This window comes from Pseudophryne corroboree, chromosome 5, assembly GCF_028390025.1.
Source record: "Pseudophryne corroboree isolate aPseCor3 chromosome 5, aPseCor3.hap2, whole genome shotgun sequence".
Classification (NCBI taxonomy): domain Eukaryota; kingdom Metazoa; phylum Chordata; class Amphibia; order Anura; family Myobatrachidae; genus Pseudophryne; species Pseudophryne corroboree.
Genome location: NC_086448.1, coordinates 115,515,047 through 115,534,742, shown reverse-complemented (window position 1 = coordinate 115,534,742; position 19,696 = coordinate 115,515,047). Strand labels below are relative to the sequence as shown.

At 45.1% G+C, this 19,696-nt stretch overlaps 1 protein-coding gene across 1 annotated transcript in view; it reads left to right on the top strand.

The window, feature by feature from the left end:
- Positions 1-19,696, top strand: part of C5H10orf67 (chromosome 5 C10orf67 homolog) — a 283,761-nt gene that overhangs the window by 97,208 nt on the left and 166,857 nt on the right. The window contains exons 6-8 of the mRNA XM_063921592.1: positions 4,177-4,324; positions 15,956-16,014; positions 19,332-19,397. Of these exons, the coding sequence (XP_063777662.1) occupies positions 4,177-4,324; positions 15,956-16,014; positions 19,332-19,397 (273 nt within the window). The remainder of the gene's footprint in view (positions 1-4,176; positions 4,325-15,955; positions 16,015-19,331; positions 19,398-19,696) is intronic.

The window sequence follows — 19,696 nt, the reverse complement described above, 5'->3', positions numbered from 1 at the left end:
ATGAATCAGTGATAAAAATACATATAAATACATGAAATGTAAATTATAAATGTGGTTTTCGAAGGACTACAAGCATGGCCTCTTCAGTGTAATTACTGTTGGCTGAAAATGTAGTGCAAGAGTTAATATAGATGTGTAGTACTGAGAATGCCATAGTATAGGGACCATAACATGTAGGAAAGTGCGCAGTTCCTCGCCATTTCCGATGAGTCTCAGGAATGTTACAGAGGATTCAGCGTCAGCTGGATCAGCTTCATCAGTTGGCACTCAGTACTCAATTATTAATTAATGAATGCAGTCATGGATAGGTATACAAATGATACCCTCATCTTGAAATACTAAAATAATCTGTTACCAATTTAATGTCTATGGGGGATATGTATTAAGCCTTTGAAGAGATAATGGGGGTCATTCCGACCCGATTGCTCGCTGCAGCTTATCGCAGCGCATCGATCGGGTCGGAACTGCGCATGCGCCGGCGCATGCCGGACGGCCGAAGGCCGTCGTTCCCTAGCGATCGCCTCTGCCTCATTGACAGGCAGAGGCGGTCGCTGGGCAGGAGGGGGCTCCACGGCGGCGTGGCCGGACCGTGCAGGGGGCGGGCCGCAGCGACTGTGTGACATCACATGCTGCGACCAGGGGCAGCGCCGATCAACTCCCCGCCAGCCGCAGGAGCTGCACTGGCCGGGAGTTACTCCACGAGTACAAAAGCATCGCCACTGTGCGATGCTTTTGTACTTGAGGGGGGGGGGGGGGCGGACTGACATGCGGGGCAGACTAGCCCTGTGCTGGGCGTCTCCCCGCATGTCTGGGAACATGATCGTGGCTGTGCTAAATTTAGTACAGCTACGATCACCTTGGAATGACCCCCAATGTGGAGAAGTTGCCCATAGCAACCAATCTGTATACATTCAAAATCCCGACTGATGGGATTCCGCAGTCGAAATACCGACGTCGGAATCCCAACAGCCCTTAGAACACAGATGCTGGAATCCCGACCAGGTCAGCATACTGACAGCTGGGATCTTGAATGTAAGTATAGCTGGGAGGGTAACGATTTGGCTACGGGGGGTGGGGGTTTGTTAGGTTTAGGTCGCGGTAAGTTAGGTTTGGGTTAGGCGTGGGGTGGGGTTAGGGTTTGTCTGCGGTAAGGGTGGGGTAGGTGGAATACTTACCTCACCCCTGTCGGGAACGTGACCATCGGGATGCTGGCGTCGTTGTTGTGACCGCTGGGATCACATACCGATCCCCAATCAATCACCTGTCATTATATAGACTGTGTTAGGTGAGTGACAGCTGATTGTTTGGTATCTTTCTCAAAGGCTTGATACATCTCCCCTTAAAGCTGGCTGCACAGTGCACACCTAAAGATTATCACTCCAACCAGCCAACTAGTTTGTTGGTTCACTGTTCTTGCAGACGCTACTTGTAAGTATGTGTATGTATAGGTATCACACTTGCCTAATCTCCTGGACTGTTTAGGAGACTCCTACATTTTGGGTAGTTATCCCAGGACAATAGATAAACCTACCAGATCCCCCACCACCACCACCTCCACCTATCTAGTGAATTAAGTGGTTTAGGGACCTGTGCTGATGTTAGTTCCAGTAAATCTCATCTTTATGGGCCCATCTGTGCTGTCCAAATCATTGTAGCATTGTGACCTCTACCTTCCTATAGTATTCTATAATATATTATTGTGTGTGTGTATGTGTGTATGTATGTGTGTGTATATATATATATATATATATATATATATATATATATACACAAGTTTTTGCTCCGGCACTTGGCTCAGCCCCTGCTATGGGGCTGACTTGCTCAGGTGCCTTCCTCTAGGGAAAAAACCTTTTGCATAACACCAAACAAAAATGATGAGGCGGCACTCAGAGTCTTGTGAAGTAACAACAAACTGTAATAGTGCAGAATCAACGTTTCGGGGTTTCCCCCTTCGTCAGGATAAGTGCAATACAAACAACTGTGAATTTAAATACCACTTACCCCCTCCTACAGTGCATACCCTTCTGTCCGGTGTCGCTTGCCGCGCCGTCCCGGGCCTCAAACTGACGTCACCGTGGTCTCACCGGAAGTGACGCGTCGGCGCCGGGAGGCGCGTCCATAGCAACCCAGCTTCAAGTCTGCAGCAGAACACCAAGGATACCAGTGTAAACAAAACGCCGTGAATCCCACAGCATACGACACGGCTTAAAACTAATCAGTGCAAATTCTCACATAGGTTCTTAAAACATTTGTAGGTGTTAAAATATTAAGTGATTAACAACATAAAAACATTTTTCAATATACATCGGCTGTAAATCTTGCTTGTATATGAAAGAATGACATAATAAAAACGAAGCATAATGACTACACCCCTGTCTATTCCCAAGGTGCCTTGATTTTCTGCATGCTACTCTGAGTGCCGCCTCATCATTTTTGTTTGGTGTTATATATATATATTCATGTCCATCCTGCACGCACATCAGAGATACAATAAATAATGGGGTGCTCCTAGTTGATTATAATGTCTCCATTAAGTCAACATATACAATACAGGTTCAAAAGTCTTGCAGATGCACTTGCCAAAAAATAGGATACTTTGTTGCAAAAAAAGATTCATTTATTCATATAGATCATAGCTTTCAGTCGACGCTTCGATTTATCCACTGAATCATTTTCAAGACAAGCAATAGATCAAATCCATGTAGATAATGTCCATTAACATCAATAAAACCAAAGTAGTGTCATCAGGTACAACATGGAATCCTGCACAAACACCCGCCCCCCCTATCAGATATATATATATATATATATATATATATATATATATATCCTATATAATAAAAGGCTTACACTGCTCCTTACCTCTATGTGGGGAATTCAAGTGTTTTGCGCATCGGCGGCCACTAGATGGCATCCGATGGAGCAATTCAATTGTTGCTCTGTTCGGGCGCGCACAGTCGCCTACTTTACTCTTTTATATTGTTCCGTTGTATTGACCGGCTGGTAACTAGATATACTGTAATATGACACACACACACACACACACACACACACACACACACACACACACACACACACTAGCGGGGAATAGTATGGGTGCTTACATTTCCTTTTTATAGTCTTTTTATGCATTTGGTGAGTACAGAATGCAGTTTCCATACTATATAGCGACTCTCTTTAAAAGCCTGTTGTGAAATAGGTGGCAATATACTGTACATGTGTAAGTCTAGACAGCAAGAACACAATCTTCAAGCACACTGAAAAGCTTAGAAACAGGCGCATGAATAAGGATATCAGTGGCAATGCGCCTCAACTGCACTAGAAAAAGACTTTTTCATAATGGAAGTGGCAAGATCTACACAAAAGGCAATGCATAATAAAAATGCAAATAAGCTTGCTTTACTAAAATGATAACTTTAAAGCCTTTTGTTGGGCGTTATCCTGAAGCCGTCTTACAAGGTAATCACTGTTTGCCCAGAGATTTAAAGTGAAGTGCTCAATAGCATTAGTCGCCTGCATGGTGCTATGTGTGACAAGCATGCAAAGCCACGTTAATGTTCAGAATATGAATGGCCTCCGGGTGGCTTCAGGACCAAGCAGAAAGCCAACTGTGCCGATATCAGTGGGCCTGATGGACTCCATGCGGCTTCCAGGCTGAAAACTTCACTGCGTTGACATGTGATGTGCTCCTTGTGACACTAGCAGCACTGTCACAGAGGAACGGTACAAAGACAACAAGCCCCCCCTCCTAATAGCTGCACTCTGCAACCCCCCAGTGTTGCCCGGCCACAAAACTCCCTGCATTTGCTTAGTTACGAGCACGATTTTCCTAAACCCATACAGGGCAGTGTGGGTGTGCAGGCCGCAGCTGCCTTCCTGGACACAGCCTCCATAATAAATTGACCTGAATGATGAGGGCACAGGAACAGTATGATAGGCATTATCCCTGTCAATAAAAATGTTCCCATGTGTTTATAGTCTTTGTATGTAATGTACTGGCGTCTTTTAAGAACCTTTTTTTTTTACCCACCTTCCCTTTTCCTATTCATATTACAAATATGCAGCAGAATTCAGGCAATTACATGACGACCATGCCGTATAATTATTACTGCTCAGCGGCATGCTCAAAACCTCTTTGTACTGTAACTTGAAATAACATACTGTCTAATATTGCAGATCGTTTTCCAGCCGGAAGATGACCTAGAGAAGGGGAAGCTGCTGGTGGAAAACCAGGAGCTGCGGGAAGAGGCGGCAGTGATGCAGGACAGAGTTCTCCAGCTGGAAACAGCTCTAAAGGAGAAAATACAACATATCCACTCATTAGGTAAAGACTTACACAGTATACCAGAATACAGTCACGCCAAAGGGCTCCTTCCCTTCCTGCCTCCCGCTAGCCTTTCACCAGGTTTCAAGTAATAATAATTCATTAATCTTAGTTAATGAAACACTAATTTTCAAGTGACATTATTGAGCCGCACAACCCATTTGTCCTACACATGTTTAAGCTAAAAATGCATTTTTTTAAATGTAATATAATTTGAAATATGTAGTAATTTTTTATTATTATTATTATTATTATTATTATTAATAACAATAATCTATTTAATAACATCTAACCTTTTCTTTGTCTTCCAATTCCAGTATACAACCCGTAACTAATGTCCTTTAATTAGAGCAGCAAACAAACAGGAATTAGTTACCACCCAAGTGCGTGCAGTGTGTACATTGAGCTGTGATGTCATGCTGCCAGCAGAATTATGTATACTGTATGTATGACATCAAATACATATATCCTCTTCAAGTAATAATGTGAACACACACACATCCAAAGAACAACCCACAGCTTCAGAACTGCATGTCATATTTCAATACTAGGAAAAAGAGAAAATGCAGGTGCATACACAAAATGCTAAACACTGTAATCTAAATAATTATCATAAACTCTGCATTATAACATAGAGTCAGTTTGAGGTGCTTAGCATAATTACCAAAAATATGGGCCTACCAACCGGGACCAAGTGACCTCATCTTGTGTTTCCCTAACACTAAGGTTCAAGTACAGTACAGGACACAGGATTCCCCCCCCCCCCCCCCCCTCCCGGGCAGAACAAGCCAACTGCCCCAAGACATCACACTAGTGAAAGGGTTAAGTTTTAAAGAGTGTTACATTAGTAAGAAGCAGTAGCTATGTGTTGAGAGTGTTACATAGGGGAGAGGTAATGAATGTTACATTGGTAAAAAAAACTATGTAGGTGCTAAAAAAGTGCTAGATTAAGTGTTACAATATGATGCCACAAAGCAGCACGACCACCCCCTCACATGTTTCATCACTAGCAATGAATGTCTATTTTTCTCTTACGTCCTACAGGATACTGGGGTTCCATTTAGTACCATGGGGTATAGACGGGTCCACTAGGAGCCATGGGCACTTTAAGAATTTAATAGTGTGGGCTGGCTCCTCCCTCTAAGCCTCTCCTACCAGACTCAGTTTGGAAAATGTGGCCGGAGGAGCCAGTCACGCTTATGGAAGCTCCTGAAGAGTTTTCTGCATTTATTTTTCTGTTTGTTATTTTCGGGCAGGTCTGGATGGCACTAGCCTGCCTGCTTTGTGGGACTTTGGGGGGGGGAGGGGGGACCCAACCTCTTTGAAGGGTTAATGGTCCCGTTCCCCGCTGACAGGACACTAGCTCCTGAGGGAACTATTCGCAAGCCCCACCACGGCAAGCGTACATTCCCGCAGCACGCTGCTACCCCTAACAGAGCCAGAAGAAAGAAGTGTGGTGAGTACTAAGCCGGCGTCCCGGTTAGCGGGTCGCCGGCCATTATGGTGGCATGAGCGTACGGAGACGCACGGCTTCTCACTGCGGTGGATTGCGTCTCCAGACTCAGTACACAACTGCGTCTCTGTACACTGTACGCAGTACCCACACTGGCAAACAAAGACTTAAAACGGATGCTGGCTCCATTTTGACTCAAATTTCCCTCAGCCAGTATAAAAAAGCAGGAGGGGCTTCACTATGAAAGGATCCAGCAGCTCACCAGCACCATTTTCCGTCTGCAGTGGACACAGACGCTGCCAGACAGGGATGCGCAGCTCCTCCGGTGTGACTCCAGATTACCTCAGCGGTACCAAGGGGGGCAGTGAATTGTTAGTGTACTAAGGGGGTAATTCCAAGTTGATCGCAGCAGGATTTTTGTTAGCAATTGGGCAAAACCATGTGCACTGCAGGGGAGGCAGATATAACATGTGCAGAGAGAGTTAGATTTGGGTGTGGTGTGTTCAATCTGCAATCTAATTTGCAGTGTAAAAATAAAGCAGCCAGTATTTACCCTGCACAGAAATAAAATAACCCACCCAAATCTAACTCTTTCTGCACATGTTATATCTGCCTCCCCTGCAGTGCACATGGTTTTGCCCAATTGCTATCAAAAATCCTGCTGCGATCAACTTGGAATTACCCCCTAAATCCCCAATCTGGGTACTTAGTCTGCGACCTGGGTAAGCTTGGCATTAGCAATAAGGGTGCTGTATGCTGGCTCCAAACTCTGTGTCTCCCTGGAAGGGCTCTTTGTGGGTTAATTGTGCTTTTAACCTTTCGTGTGTGTGTGTGTGTGTGTGTGTGTGTGTGTGTGTGTGTGTGTGCTGTCACATTTACAATATGTCAGGCACAGAGTGTGTTTCATGTATGGCAGAGTGTTCCTCTTCCCCAGGGAGCCCTACTACTGTGTACTCAGTGTAGTGCACCTTCTCAGGCTAGCGGGGCTGAACCAGCGTGGCTGTATTCCATAAAGAGAATTATTTCCAATATATCTAATAAATTGTCCCACCATGAGAAAGAGACACAATACTTAAGACAGTCTGTGGATGAGATTCTGAGTAGAGACTCAGTCCCCTAACAAGCGTCTCAGTCCCCTGCCATTTGTCCACAAAAACAAACTCTAGCCCATATCCTGCATGCTGAGGGTTCAGACATGGAGGAGGGGGAGGTGGATTCAGAAGGGGGGGACGGGACGCTGCTCTATCACAGGGAATAGAGGCTCTTACAGAAGCTATTAGAGATGTTCTGCAAATTCCTGATAAAATGGCAGAGGAATATGAGGAATCTTATTTTAATGTAAAAAAGAAGTCCACAGTCACTTTTCCTGTGTCAAAGGAATCGAATACTGAAGATATGGAAAAAATGGGAAAATCCACCGATAGTGGATGCATCAGTGTCCAGGTTGTCACGGAAAATTGTATTATCTGTCCCTGATGCAACCTCCCTGAAAGACACGGCTGATCGTAAAATTGAGACTACACTCAAATCCTTGTACACAGCTGCTGGGGTGGCCCAGCGAACTACTATAGCATGTGCGTGGATTACTAAAGCCATTGCTAGATGGTCAGGTAACCTAATTGAGGGGTAGGATTCTTTATCTAGGTGAGAGATTGTTTTACTCCTGCAACATATACAGGACTCTGCGAACTCTATGGTGGAAGCCATAAAGGAAGTGGTTTTGCTTAATGCACGCACCACGGCTATGCCAGTCTCAACACGCAGGGGTTTATGGTTGCGCCAGTGGACTGCGGACGTGGACTCCAGGAAAGGCATGGAAGGCCTGCCCTTCACAGGTGAGGCCTTATTTGGAGACGAACTAGACAAATGGATCTCCAAATCTACTGTGGTTAGGTCCACATATCTTCCTTCTGCAGCTCCCCCAACCAGGAAGGCCTACTCAGGACCTACTCTACAGTCCTTTCGGACTGCCAAATTTAAGGGCAAAGCCAGAGGATCTTCTACAGCCAATAGAGGTGCTAGAGGTAAACCACGCAAACCAGCAACTGACGGTTCTCAGGAACAGAGCTCAAGCTCTGCTTCCTCAAAGCCTTTAGCATGACGGTGGACCGCGATGCCTGGAAAAAAATTTCAGTCACATCTGGACAACATCATGCCAGGATCCCTGGGTCATAGATCTTATTTCCCAGGGTTACAGACTGGAGTTTCAGGAACTCCCACCTCACAGATTCTTCAAATCAGGCTTACCAGTTTCACAAGAGGCAAGTATAACCTTACAGGAAGCCATTCAAAAACTGGTATAAATGCAGGTTATTGTTCCAGTTCCACCTCATCTCCAAAACAAGGGATATAATTCCAACTTGTTTGTGGTACCGAAACCGGACGGTTCGGTAAGGCTGATCCTGAATCTAAAATCATTGAACCCGTACTTACGGGTGTTCAAATTCAAGATGGAGTCTCTGAGAGCAGTGATCTCAGGTCTGGAGGCGGGGGAATTCCTAGTGTCTCTGGATATCAAGGATGCGTACCTTCACATTCCGATCTGGCTGCCTCACCAGGCTTATCTACGGTTTGCACTGCAGGACTGTCGCTACCAGTTCCAGGCCCTACCTTTTGGTCTCTCCACGGCACCGAGGGTGTTCAACAAAGTGATGGCAGAGATGATGTTTCTCCTTCACAAGCATGGAGTGAACATAATTCCGTACCTGGACGATCTTCTGATAAAGGCTCCGTCCAGGGAGAGGTTGTTGAACAGCATTGGCCTCACAACCAAACTACTCCTGGATCACGGCTGGATTCTAAATCTTCCGAAATCTCACTTAGAGCCAACTCTGAGGCTCCCATTTCTGGGAATGATACTGTACACACATTCGCAGAAAGTTTTTTTTCCGTTGGAAAAGGCATTGGTAATCCAGTCGATGGTTCGGGATGTCCTGAAGCCAACCCGGATATTCGTGCACCTATGCATTCGCCTTCTGGGAAAAATGGTGGCCTCTTACGAGGCTCTTCAGTACGGAAGGTTTCATGCACAACCCTTACAGCTCGATCTGTTGGACAAATGGTCCGGATCACATCTTCACATGCACCAGAGGATCTGTCTGTTGCTGATGGCCAGGATCTCCCTTCTGTGGTGGCTACAGACTTCTCACCTGATCGAGGGCAGACGGTTCGGGATTCAAAATTGGATTCTGCTAACCACGGACGCAAGCCTCAGAGGTTGGGGAGCAGTAACCCAGGGGGTTCAATTTCAAGGAAGATGGTCAAGTCAGGAAGTCGTCTTTCCAATCAACATTCTGGAACTCAGGGCTATATACAACAGCCTTCTGCAAGCCTCATATCTTCTTCACGATCGGGCCATTCAGGTCCAGTCGGACAATTTGACGGCTGTGACGTACATAAACCGACAGGGCAGAATGAAAAGCAGAGTAGCAATGTCAGAGGTGTCAAGAATTCTCCTCTGGGCAGAAAAACACGCTGCGGCATTGTTGGCGATCTTCATTCCGGGAGTAGATAACTGGGAAGCAGACTTCCTCAGCAGACCCGACCTGGGGCCTTCACCCGGAGGTGTTCAGGTGCTTGACAAGTCGATGAGGATATCCACAGATCAACATGATGGCCTCTCGTCTCAACAAGAAACTCAAGCAGTATTGTTCCAGGTCGAAAGACCCACAGGCAGTGGCAGTGGGCGCTCTGACGACTCCATGAGTCTAGCAGATGGTGTACGTGTTTCTTCCACTTCCTCTGATCCCAAGAATTCCGAAAAGAATAAAAAGGGAAAAGGTTCGAGCAATTCTCATAGCTCCGGACTGACCAAGAAGGGCCTGGTATGCTGACCTCCTGGAGATGCTCCTCGAAGATCCGTGGACTCTACCTCTTCGTGAGGCTCTTCTGCAACAGGGCCCGTTCATCTATCAAGACTTATTACTGGGGGGCAACTACTGGGGGCAAACTACTGGGGGACATTATTACTGGGGGACAACTACAAGAGGGCAAGCTACTGGGGGCTAACTACTGGGGGCAAACTACAGGAGGGCATTACTACTGGTGGCGTAACTACAGGGGCATTACTACTTGGGGGCTAAACTAAAGGGGGGCATAACTACAGGGGCCAAACTACTGGGGGCATTACTACTGGGGGCTAAACTACAAGGGGGGTATAACTAAAGGGGCTAAACTACTGGAGGCATAACTACAGGGGCTAAACTACAATGAGGCAAACTTCAGGGGGGCATTACTACTGGTGGCTAAACTACAAGCAGGCAAACTACTGGGGGCATTACCACTGGGAGGCTAAACTAAAGGGGGGGTAAACTACTGGGGTATTAACTGCAGGGGCATTACCACTGGGGGCATAACTACTAGGGCGCTAAACGACTGGGGGCATTACTACAGGCAACATTACTACTGGGGCAATACTACACAGGGGCATTACCATTAAGGGCATTACTACTGGGGGCCCTACTAATGAGGGCATTGTAAAGGGGGCACTTCATAAGGGGCATCACTCCTGGGGACATAAGGGGCACTACTATTGCGGGCATTGCATAAGGGGCACCACTACTATGGGGTCTATATAAGGGGCACTACCACTGTGGGCACTACGAGTACAGTGGACAGTGCATAATGAGCACTACTACTGTGGGCATTGTATAAGAAGCGCTACTGTGGTGGGCATTATGTGTATTATGGGGTGCTACTACTGTGGGCATTATTACTATTGTGTGACCACGCCCCATTCTTTTGGAGACCACGCCCCCTTTTTGTGGCGCGCGCAATACCTTTATTACTTGGGCGCCGTGGGGAGGGGGGTGAGTTCCACCACCTCTCTAGGACCACTTTAAGCACAGAGTATCAGCATCCTTTTCTAAAATGTAACTGATAACATGGCACTCATTTTTTTTCAATTCTCCAATTGTAGTTTATGGTAACAATTATTTGTCCTAATCTGTGTGTGCTAGATTTAGGATTAGTAGTATAATCTGATCTTTCTTATCCAGTGACGTGCGGTGAGGTAAATGCCTGGGGAGGCACTGGCTAAACTCGCTAACCGCACAGCGGGAATTCCTCAGCTACTAGTCACACGCCCCATAACCAGCACAGCTAGTGCTACAGCATACCTACGAACTGTTGCACTGTCCGGTGGTGGTGCTGGTGGGTGCAGTTGGGAGTTCTCCCTGTCACCCGGTGCTCTGAGCAGAACAGTGGTGAATAGATGCAGTGCGCATGTGCACAGCGTCTATTCCCGGCAGGGGTGTGGCATGTGTGACCGGCGGTCAGGAGATCGCTGGTCAGCATACCGATGCTGGTATCCTGGCAGCGGAATGCCATGCGGGTGGGGGGGCGAGCGCAACAAGCCCCTTGCGGGCCTGCTGCGCTCGCCATGCTGCGGGCTCGGTGGCGATCTGCGGTAGCCACAGTTTCTATTCCCACTCCAGTGGTGCACACAGGGGGGGGTTTCCGAGCACCTGGAACCCCCCTTGACGAGCTATGTCTTTTTTTTTACTTTTTTTTTATCTTCTTTGAGACGGAGACAGCTCTGTCTCCGTCTCTATAGTGACAGCAGTAGCTGCGCTCGGGGCAGCTGTGTGTGCTTTGCAAAGCCTGGGAGAGTTGAAGACAGCATTGAGTGAGACATCTGAGGGGAGCAGGATGCAGAAACTCCACAGCAGCTGGCAGTGAAAGGGACGTCTTGAGATGCAGGCAGGCTTGCGGAGGGTGGCGGCCATACCGGCTTAACTGGACTCCGGAGCGGCAGGCACTCGACTGCACTAAACCGTGCAGCTGTGGGTGTGGATCATTAGATCGACAGTGTCTAGGTTGACAATGTTTAGGTCGACCACTATAGGTCGACAGGGTTGGAAGGTCGACAGGGTTTCTAGGTTGACATGTGCTAGGTCGACAGGTCAAAAGGTCAAAATGAGGTTTTTTGGATTTTTTGGTGTCGTTTTCTTCGTAGAGTGACCGGGAACCCCAATTAGTGCACCGTGTCCCCTCGCATGGATCGCTTCGCTCGCCATGCTTTGGGCAAGGTGCCTCGCTCCACTACCGCTTCGCTCGGCACAGATTACTGTTCCAATCGTAGTCCACGTGGATCGTTAAGTATGAAAATGTGAAAAACTCATGTCGACCTGTTGACCTAGCACATGTCGACCTTCCAACCCTGTCGACCTAGTGACTGTCGACCTATAGTGGTCGACCTAAACATTGTCGACCTTCAGACCGGATCTCGCAGCTGTAGTGTGTTCATTTAGCAGCTTCAAGAGCAGACGATCTATTGCTGCATGTATGTATTTGTTTGTGTGTGGCGGATGGTCTCCTGAGGGATCTCCTCCCAGACCATGCGCCACCAATCAGTGTTGCTTCCTAAGTGGACAGTTTAATTTCACAGAAGTGTGATTGACTTGAAGTTAAATTGTATTGTTTAAAGGTTCCCTTTATTTTTTTGAGCAGTGTATATATATATATATATATATATATATATATATATATATATATATATATACACACTACATATCCGGAAACCCCCCCCCCCTTGCAGATCCTGCATTTGCCCCTGCACTCTATGAGTGTTGTGGACACCCACGAGTGTAAATTGTCCCTGTTGGTCGGCATGTCGACCGTCAGGATTGTGAGTGTGCAGGATGTAGGGGGAGGTATTGTGACCTGCAGACTCCTGACTGCCGATCACATAACTACACCTCTTACCCCCCCCCCCCCCCCCCCCCCCCCCGCAGAGAGGGACAGGGGGCATGGCCAGCAGCTCACTGAGCGCTGTTCATGCCCCCATAATCATGAAAATGGAGGCGTGGCTTGAGATCACGGCACTTGCCATAAGGCCACGCCCCTAGCTGATAGGCCACGCCCCCTAAAAATTGGGCCCTAGAATAAATGAAAGTTGGGAGGTATGCACTCACCTGGCAGCGGTACACTACTGTATGTCCGCATCCTGAGCTAGGAGATCCACCACTCTGCCCTTCCCTTCATCACCCAGCACCACGATCACCCAGCACCACAAGCAGAGGGACACCCGCAGAGGGGGTACAGCAGTCAAGCTGCTGCAGGTCCTGCTGAACTAGAGGAGGTGAGGAGCTGCAGAAGCTCCGTGGTTGAGTTGTGTTCACAGGAAAAAGCAGCTGGTCTGTGAGTACTTAAAATGCGGCCGCCCTGGGGGAATGGCATCTGACACCCTGCCCACCCAGCTCAGCCCACCCATGCCACTGTCCAATCACGTCTGCCTGATTAACAGCGGTGTGCCTTGATGTGAGCTGAAGGCACAGCCCCCTGTCAATGAGGCAGATGTTCTAGTGCTGCTTTTCTTCAGTTTTTCAATGGGCTTTTCCAGCCCGCAGCTTGGCTCCACCCCCCACTTCAGCCACTTTATTATTGTCAGTGGGAGGCAGCGCTCTCGCTGCTTCCTATAGAGATTTGGCTGCATTTTCATGCTAAAAATGATTAGAATAATACAAAGTAGAATCTTTGTATTATTTTAATCATTATGACAGGGGAGGCACTGCCTCCCATGCCTCCCCTGACTGCACATTCCTGTTCTTATCGCTCTTCATTGTTTTAAAATTAATTATTTTATTCATTTTAAACAAAATCTCCTCAACAATAGTGCTAAGTCAGGGTTTGGCACAAGTTGGCCGTACTCATTAGGTACACCGAGAAAAATGCGGATATGCTGAGTTGTACACATCTATGTAATGGCAGCGCCGCTACCCGTAAGCTCGGTTACATAAGCATCGCCATGATCCGTGTGGGCTTGCACCAGCAATATCTTTGGTGCAAGAGATCCATCTGGAAACAACCAGATCATTGCACACGCACAACTCTGCATAGGCTGCAGGTCCGTCAGCATGCCCTTGTCAAACTCAGCCCCATTGCTCCCCGTTCAGCCAAAATTGGGGATGAGACTGAGCTGCCTATAACTCTGAATCACCTGTAGATGCATGCAGTCAGCTATGGAACATGCGCAGTACTAAAAAACGCAAGGTACAAATGAAAGATAATAACTAGGGGCCAGATTCATACACATGTGCGGCTTCTGTTCCGTATGGCCATGGCATTCTACTTTCTTTTATATACAAATGTGAGAATCCACCGAAGTGTGCAGTGAATCCCAGCGACTAACAGTGGATACCTGTCCTGCCCACTGGGTTTCCCTCTGCAGGCGCAGCTGTCATCATTAGTGTCTGGACTTGCTTCATCCCCATGCTAGGTGCAAATGATCCCTCAGAAACAGATGTTCTCTCTCTCATTAGCCGAACGCTACGATCACTCATGGAAGTTGAATTTCTGGCCTCCCACACTTCCACGACCAGTGGCGGCTGTTGCCCGTGGACTGCAGTGCACACCTCACATTGCAAGGGAAGTTGGGTGGGGCGGGTAGCACATATGTAAACAGATATGTAATATTGTATGTAATATATGTGCTGACTGACTGTGCCCAGGGATCAGCAGCGATGTGTGTTTCACAGCCACCACTGCACCAGGGACGCAGGTTCCCATTGGCTAGTTTCACAGGAGTCTGGTGGCAGGCTAACAGAGAAAAGACAAGCTGCGTACAGTGTCCAGGGTGCAGCGGCAGCTTAGTAAAACACAGCGCTGCTGATCCCCAAGGTAACACTGCCAGCACATATATTACATACAACATTACATCTATATTTATATGTAAACTGCCCCCCCTCTTCCCAATGCACAGCGTGCGCTGCACCCCATGGACTGCCGATGGCACTACCCACGACACTTTCATAATATGGGACTGTTCTTTGCAAATGCACATCCAGTTACCGGCCAGAAATGCCCACTTGGTCTGACAATGGACAGAGCAAGCGCTTTCTTTCTTTCTTTCTTTCTTTCTTTCTTTCTTTCTTTCTTTCTTTCTTTCTTTCTTTCTTTCTTTCTTTCTTTCTTTCTTTCTTTCTTTCTCCCTTTCTTTCTCCCTTTCTTTCTCTCTCCCTTTCTTTCTTTCTTTCTTTCTTTCTTTCTTTCTTCCTTCCCTTTCTTTCTTTCCTTCTTTCCTTCTTTCCTTCTTTCCTTCTTTCTTTCTTTCTTTCTTTCTTTCTTTCTTTCTTTCTTTTTCTTTCTCCCTTTCTTTCTCCCTTTCTTTCTCTCTCCCTTTCTTTCTTTCTTTCTTTCTTTCTTTCTTTCTTTCTTTCTTTCTTTCTTTCTTTCTTTCTTTCTTTCTTTCCTTCTTTCTTTCTTTCTTTCTTTCTTTCCTTCTTTCCTTCTTTCTTTCTTTCTTTCTTTCTTTTTCTTTCTCTCTTTCTCTCTTTCTTTCTCTCTTTCTGTCTCTCTTTCTTTCTCTCTTTCTGTCTCTCTTTCTTTCTTTCTCTCTTTCGTTCTTTCTTTCGTTCGTTCTTTCTTCTTCCATGAGATCCATTCATTTTCCCAGTTGCATCCAACCTAGAACCAGGTCCTTATTTGTTTTCGGGAACTAATCAATAAAAATGATCAAACTCTGCTGAATACAAAAAAAAATAAAGAAATATATGTCAGACCTGGACAGTCACATTTCTGAACAATATTTTGAAATTATGTGGAAATTAACTATTGGTCCTGTTAGTGCCATACATGTAGCAAAGATTTGAAGTTATAATCAAATAGGATGAAATCACAAGTAAGAACTTTGTTTTTGTTGAGTTTGCACATTCTCCGTTTGATTTCCTTTCAGCAAAGATGTGATCCGATTGTAATTGTAAGAACCCTAGGAGAACAGCATTCCTAAAAGGACCACATGACTAATTATTGTAGCAAAATGTGTTCATTAAGTGGGACAAGAACCATATTCTGCACAGGTTTTTCATATGATTTAATGGGGCGCCTTATCTTTTCATGTCATAGACCCTTTCATCCCCAGAGGACCACCTGCTAAAGCATGTCGTATATGCTGTGACTAACAGCAAGGATGTCCAGTATTGGTATTGATCAAAAGCAGCAGGTCCTCCAAGCCACACTTGGCTCTTGAACTTACTTCTTAATTTCCCTGCGAGCAGCCGGCCAAACAGCAGGAAAAGGACCTTGAATGTCAAGAGCAGTTGTGAGGGTCAGAGTAATGCCGGAGCAGTCGGACACTCTGCAATGGCCAGGGCTTGCGGGCTGACCTCCACTGCATGCCATGAATTCATAGTCTAGGCAATGGGATTTCACGCTCTGCCTCTTTTCCTCCATTGTTCCAGATCTGGATGTGGGCTCCATGAAAACCAGAATAGAAGAGGACCAAAGGACCATTGAGAAGGTGTGACTTTTGACATTTAAGTGATGGCTTTTTTAGGTATGTTAATAGCCAGCCTGTAGCATTCTCTCAATCTGCAACAGAACTGGCCAAAAAAGACCAGCGAACAAAACCGTTTTGTATGTCCAGATTGATGGCTCATTTGAAGGAGATGAAAAGATGACAAGCAGCCTATCAAAGTGAGATGTGCATTGAAATCAGGCTTTGAGGGGTAAATATAGCTGCATTATGTAATGGAGTAACGCAAGGACACAGTTCATTTAATTACATTATTATCCGTGCAGTCCCACTCAAGAGTTACACTGTAGCTCGATGTTAATCACTTAAATTGATATGTAACTATGTGATGTTTTTATTAAGTTTTCTATGTAAATGTTGTTCAATCATTTTCTTTCAGTTTATCTGGATTATGAGAACTAAAGACACTTAAATAGTAGTTTCTTCTTTCTAATGACAAAATGCCTATTTATACGCTTTGTAGGAGTCCTGTTCAGTAGGCAGTATACTGATGTGCCAGTGTCCATCTCCGGCCTTAGATCACAGTGTCTTATATGCCACCATTGACTGCTGACCACTTTGTCCTAAAGACAGAATTTAATGGATAATTATTCTTATCATAGTGATTATTATAATGCATAATATGCCGGGACATTCAAACACACAGTATAAATATAGACGTTACCAGTATAATTCATACCACATTCCATGCGTTAGTATAGGAGGCTAATTGTTACTCTTAAAAGTTTTACCTGTGTTACTGGACCATATATATATTTATAGCAAGTCATTTAGTTTCCACCATTTCTATTAATTCTTGTCATATAAATGATTGTACAGTATAGTAGGTGCAATCAAATATTTTGTATATGCTTACAGTGTTTCGGTACTCAACTGGAATATGGTAAATAAATATGTATATGTATATATATATATATATATATATATATATATATATATATCACCTCCAAAATGAGTTAGAGGGCGCTATAAATCACTTTCCAAGTAGAAAACCAGCAGTTTTTATAACTGACCAGTTATCTTGTAACAATAATTTATTCAAAGTTTAAAAAACACTTCTTGCTGTGCAGATACAGAGATACACCCTTTCAATACACAAATCATGCCAATTGTGTCAGTTTGAATTATGGTCTTTTTCTCTCCTCAACTCTGACGCGTTTCGTCCTATAAGGACTTCTTCAGAGGCTATTTCACTTTGGTGAGGAGCACACAGCATTGCACAGGAGTTATATTCAATCTACCTACTTGAATTATCTTTGTAGCTCACTCAAAGTGGGGTATTTATCTTTTTATTAAGAATGGACTTTTGTATCCAATTGGATTGAGATTTTGCAAAATCCATAAAATGTTACTACAAATTTGTTTATGAATGATTGTTCCTATGATTGTCATTCGGATTGACTGTATAACTGCACAGACCATCCCCCTGAAGAAGTCCTTATAGGACGAAACGCGTCAGGGTTGAGGAAAGAAAAAGACCCTTCATAATTCAAACTGACACAATTGGCATGGTTTGTGTATTGAAAGGGTGTATCTCTGTATTTTCATAGCATGAAGTGTTTTTTAAACTTTGAATAAATTATTGTTACAAGATAACTGCTCATTTATAAAAAAAAAAACCTGCTGGTTTTCTACTTGGAAAGTGATTTATAGCGCCCTCTAACTCATTTTGGAGGTGGTATCTGTATTTAATCCTCACTAACAGGAGGATTGAGTTAGAGGAGCAGCATTACTATAGCTCAAGATAAGGGTATATTTTTGTTCTTATTTATATCTATCTATCTGTCTATCTATCTATCTATCTATATATATATATATGTATTCATGTGACCGGCGGTCAGGAGACCGACAGTCACATAACCTCCCCCTACATCCCGAAGCCTCACAATCCTAATGGTCAGTATGCCGACCAACAGGGACTATTCCCACTCGTGAGTGTCCACGAGACCCATAGAGTGGGAATAGAACCCGCGTCACCACCAAGCCCGCAGAGTGGCGAGCGCAGCGGTCTCCTGGCCGCCCCTGAAGCATACCACACCCTATATATATATATATATATATATATATATATATATATATATATGTATGTATATATATATATATATATATATATAGACACAGTACTGTGCAAATGTTTTATGCAGCATCTTTTTCTACATCTTCCAAGTAAGAATGCTTTCACAAGTAGAAATGATAATAGTTTATTTTTAGCAATTAACAAAATGCAAAGTGAATGAACAGAAGAGAAATTTAAATCAAATCAATATTTGGTGTGACCACCCTTTACCTTCAAAACAGCATCAGTTCTTCTAGGTACACTTGCACACAGTTTTTTAAAGAACTCGGCAGGGAGGTTGTTCCAAACATCTTGGAGAACTAACCAAAGATCTTCTGTGGATGTAGGCTTGCTCAAATCCTTCTGTCTCTTCATATGATCCCAAACAGGCTTGATGATGTTGAGATCAGGGCTCTGTGGGGGCCATAACATCACTTCTTTGTTCCTCTTTATGCTGTGGATAGTTCTTAATGCCATTGTCTGTATGTTTGGGGTCGTTCTGCTGCAGAAAAAATTTGGAGCAAATCATATGCCTCCCTGATAGTATTGCATAATGGATAAGTACCTGCCTGTATTTCTCAGCATTGAGGACACCATTTATCCTGACCAATTCCCCAACTCCATTTGCTGAAATGCAGCCCCAAATTTGCAAGAAACCTCCACCATGCTTCACTGTTGCCTGCACACACTCATTATTGTACCGCTCTCCAGTCCTTCTGCAAACAAACTGCCTTCTGTTACAGCCAATTATTTAACATTTAACCTTTTTCTGCACCCTAGTTCCTATATTTTTGTGCATAGTTGAGTCACTTGGCCTTGTTTAATTTTGAAGGTATGGCTTTTTGGCCAGAATTCTTCAATGACATTTCTGGCCAGACTTCTCCAAAAAAGTAAATGGATGGACCTGTGTCACACTGGTTACTGCCAGTTGTGAGCTGATGGCACTTCTGGACATCTACCAATTTCGAAGGGAAGCATGATGTGTCTTTCATCTAATGCAGGTTTCCTTGGCCGACCACTGCGGCTACGGTCCTTAATGTTGCCTGTTTCTTTGTGCTTCAATGATGAGAAATACAGGTTAGTTCTCCAAGGTGTTCGGGACAACGTCCCTGCCGAGTTCTTTGAAAAACTGTGTGCAAGTGTTCTTAGAAGAACTGATGCTGTTTTGAAGACAATATATATTTGTATAGTGTACAGTATGTCCCAAATAAAGTACCTAATTAATAAGTTTTCTTATTTGTTTTAGTTGTCTTTGGCTCAAGAACAATTGAAAATTGAACTTGCTAATGAAAAATCTTCTGCAACTACATTGGTAAGACGCTACCTACAAATATCTGAGGTTTTTTTTGCATTCCACAAAGACACTATGGGGGTCATTACGACCCGTTCGCACGCAGCGGTTTCTCGCTGCGGTGCGAATGGCTGTGGAATAAGCATGCGCGGCGGCCGCATTGCGCATGCGCGATGTTGCCCGGCGACAGGGGTCGCCGGGTTACGACGCGTCCAAAGAACAGAGCGGACCGCTAAGAATATTGACAGGAAGAAGGCGGTCCTGGGCGTCTCCACAGCGTTGGCGACCGTTTTCGGGGGGAGTGGATCGATAAACGCAGG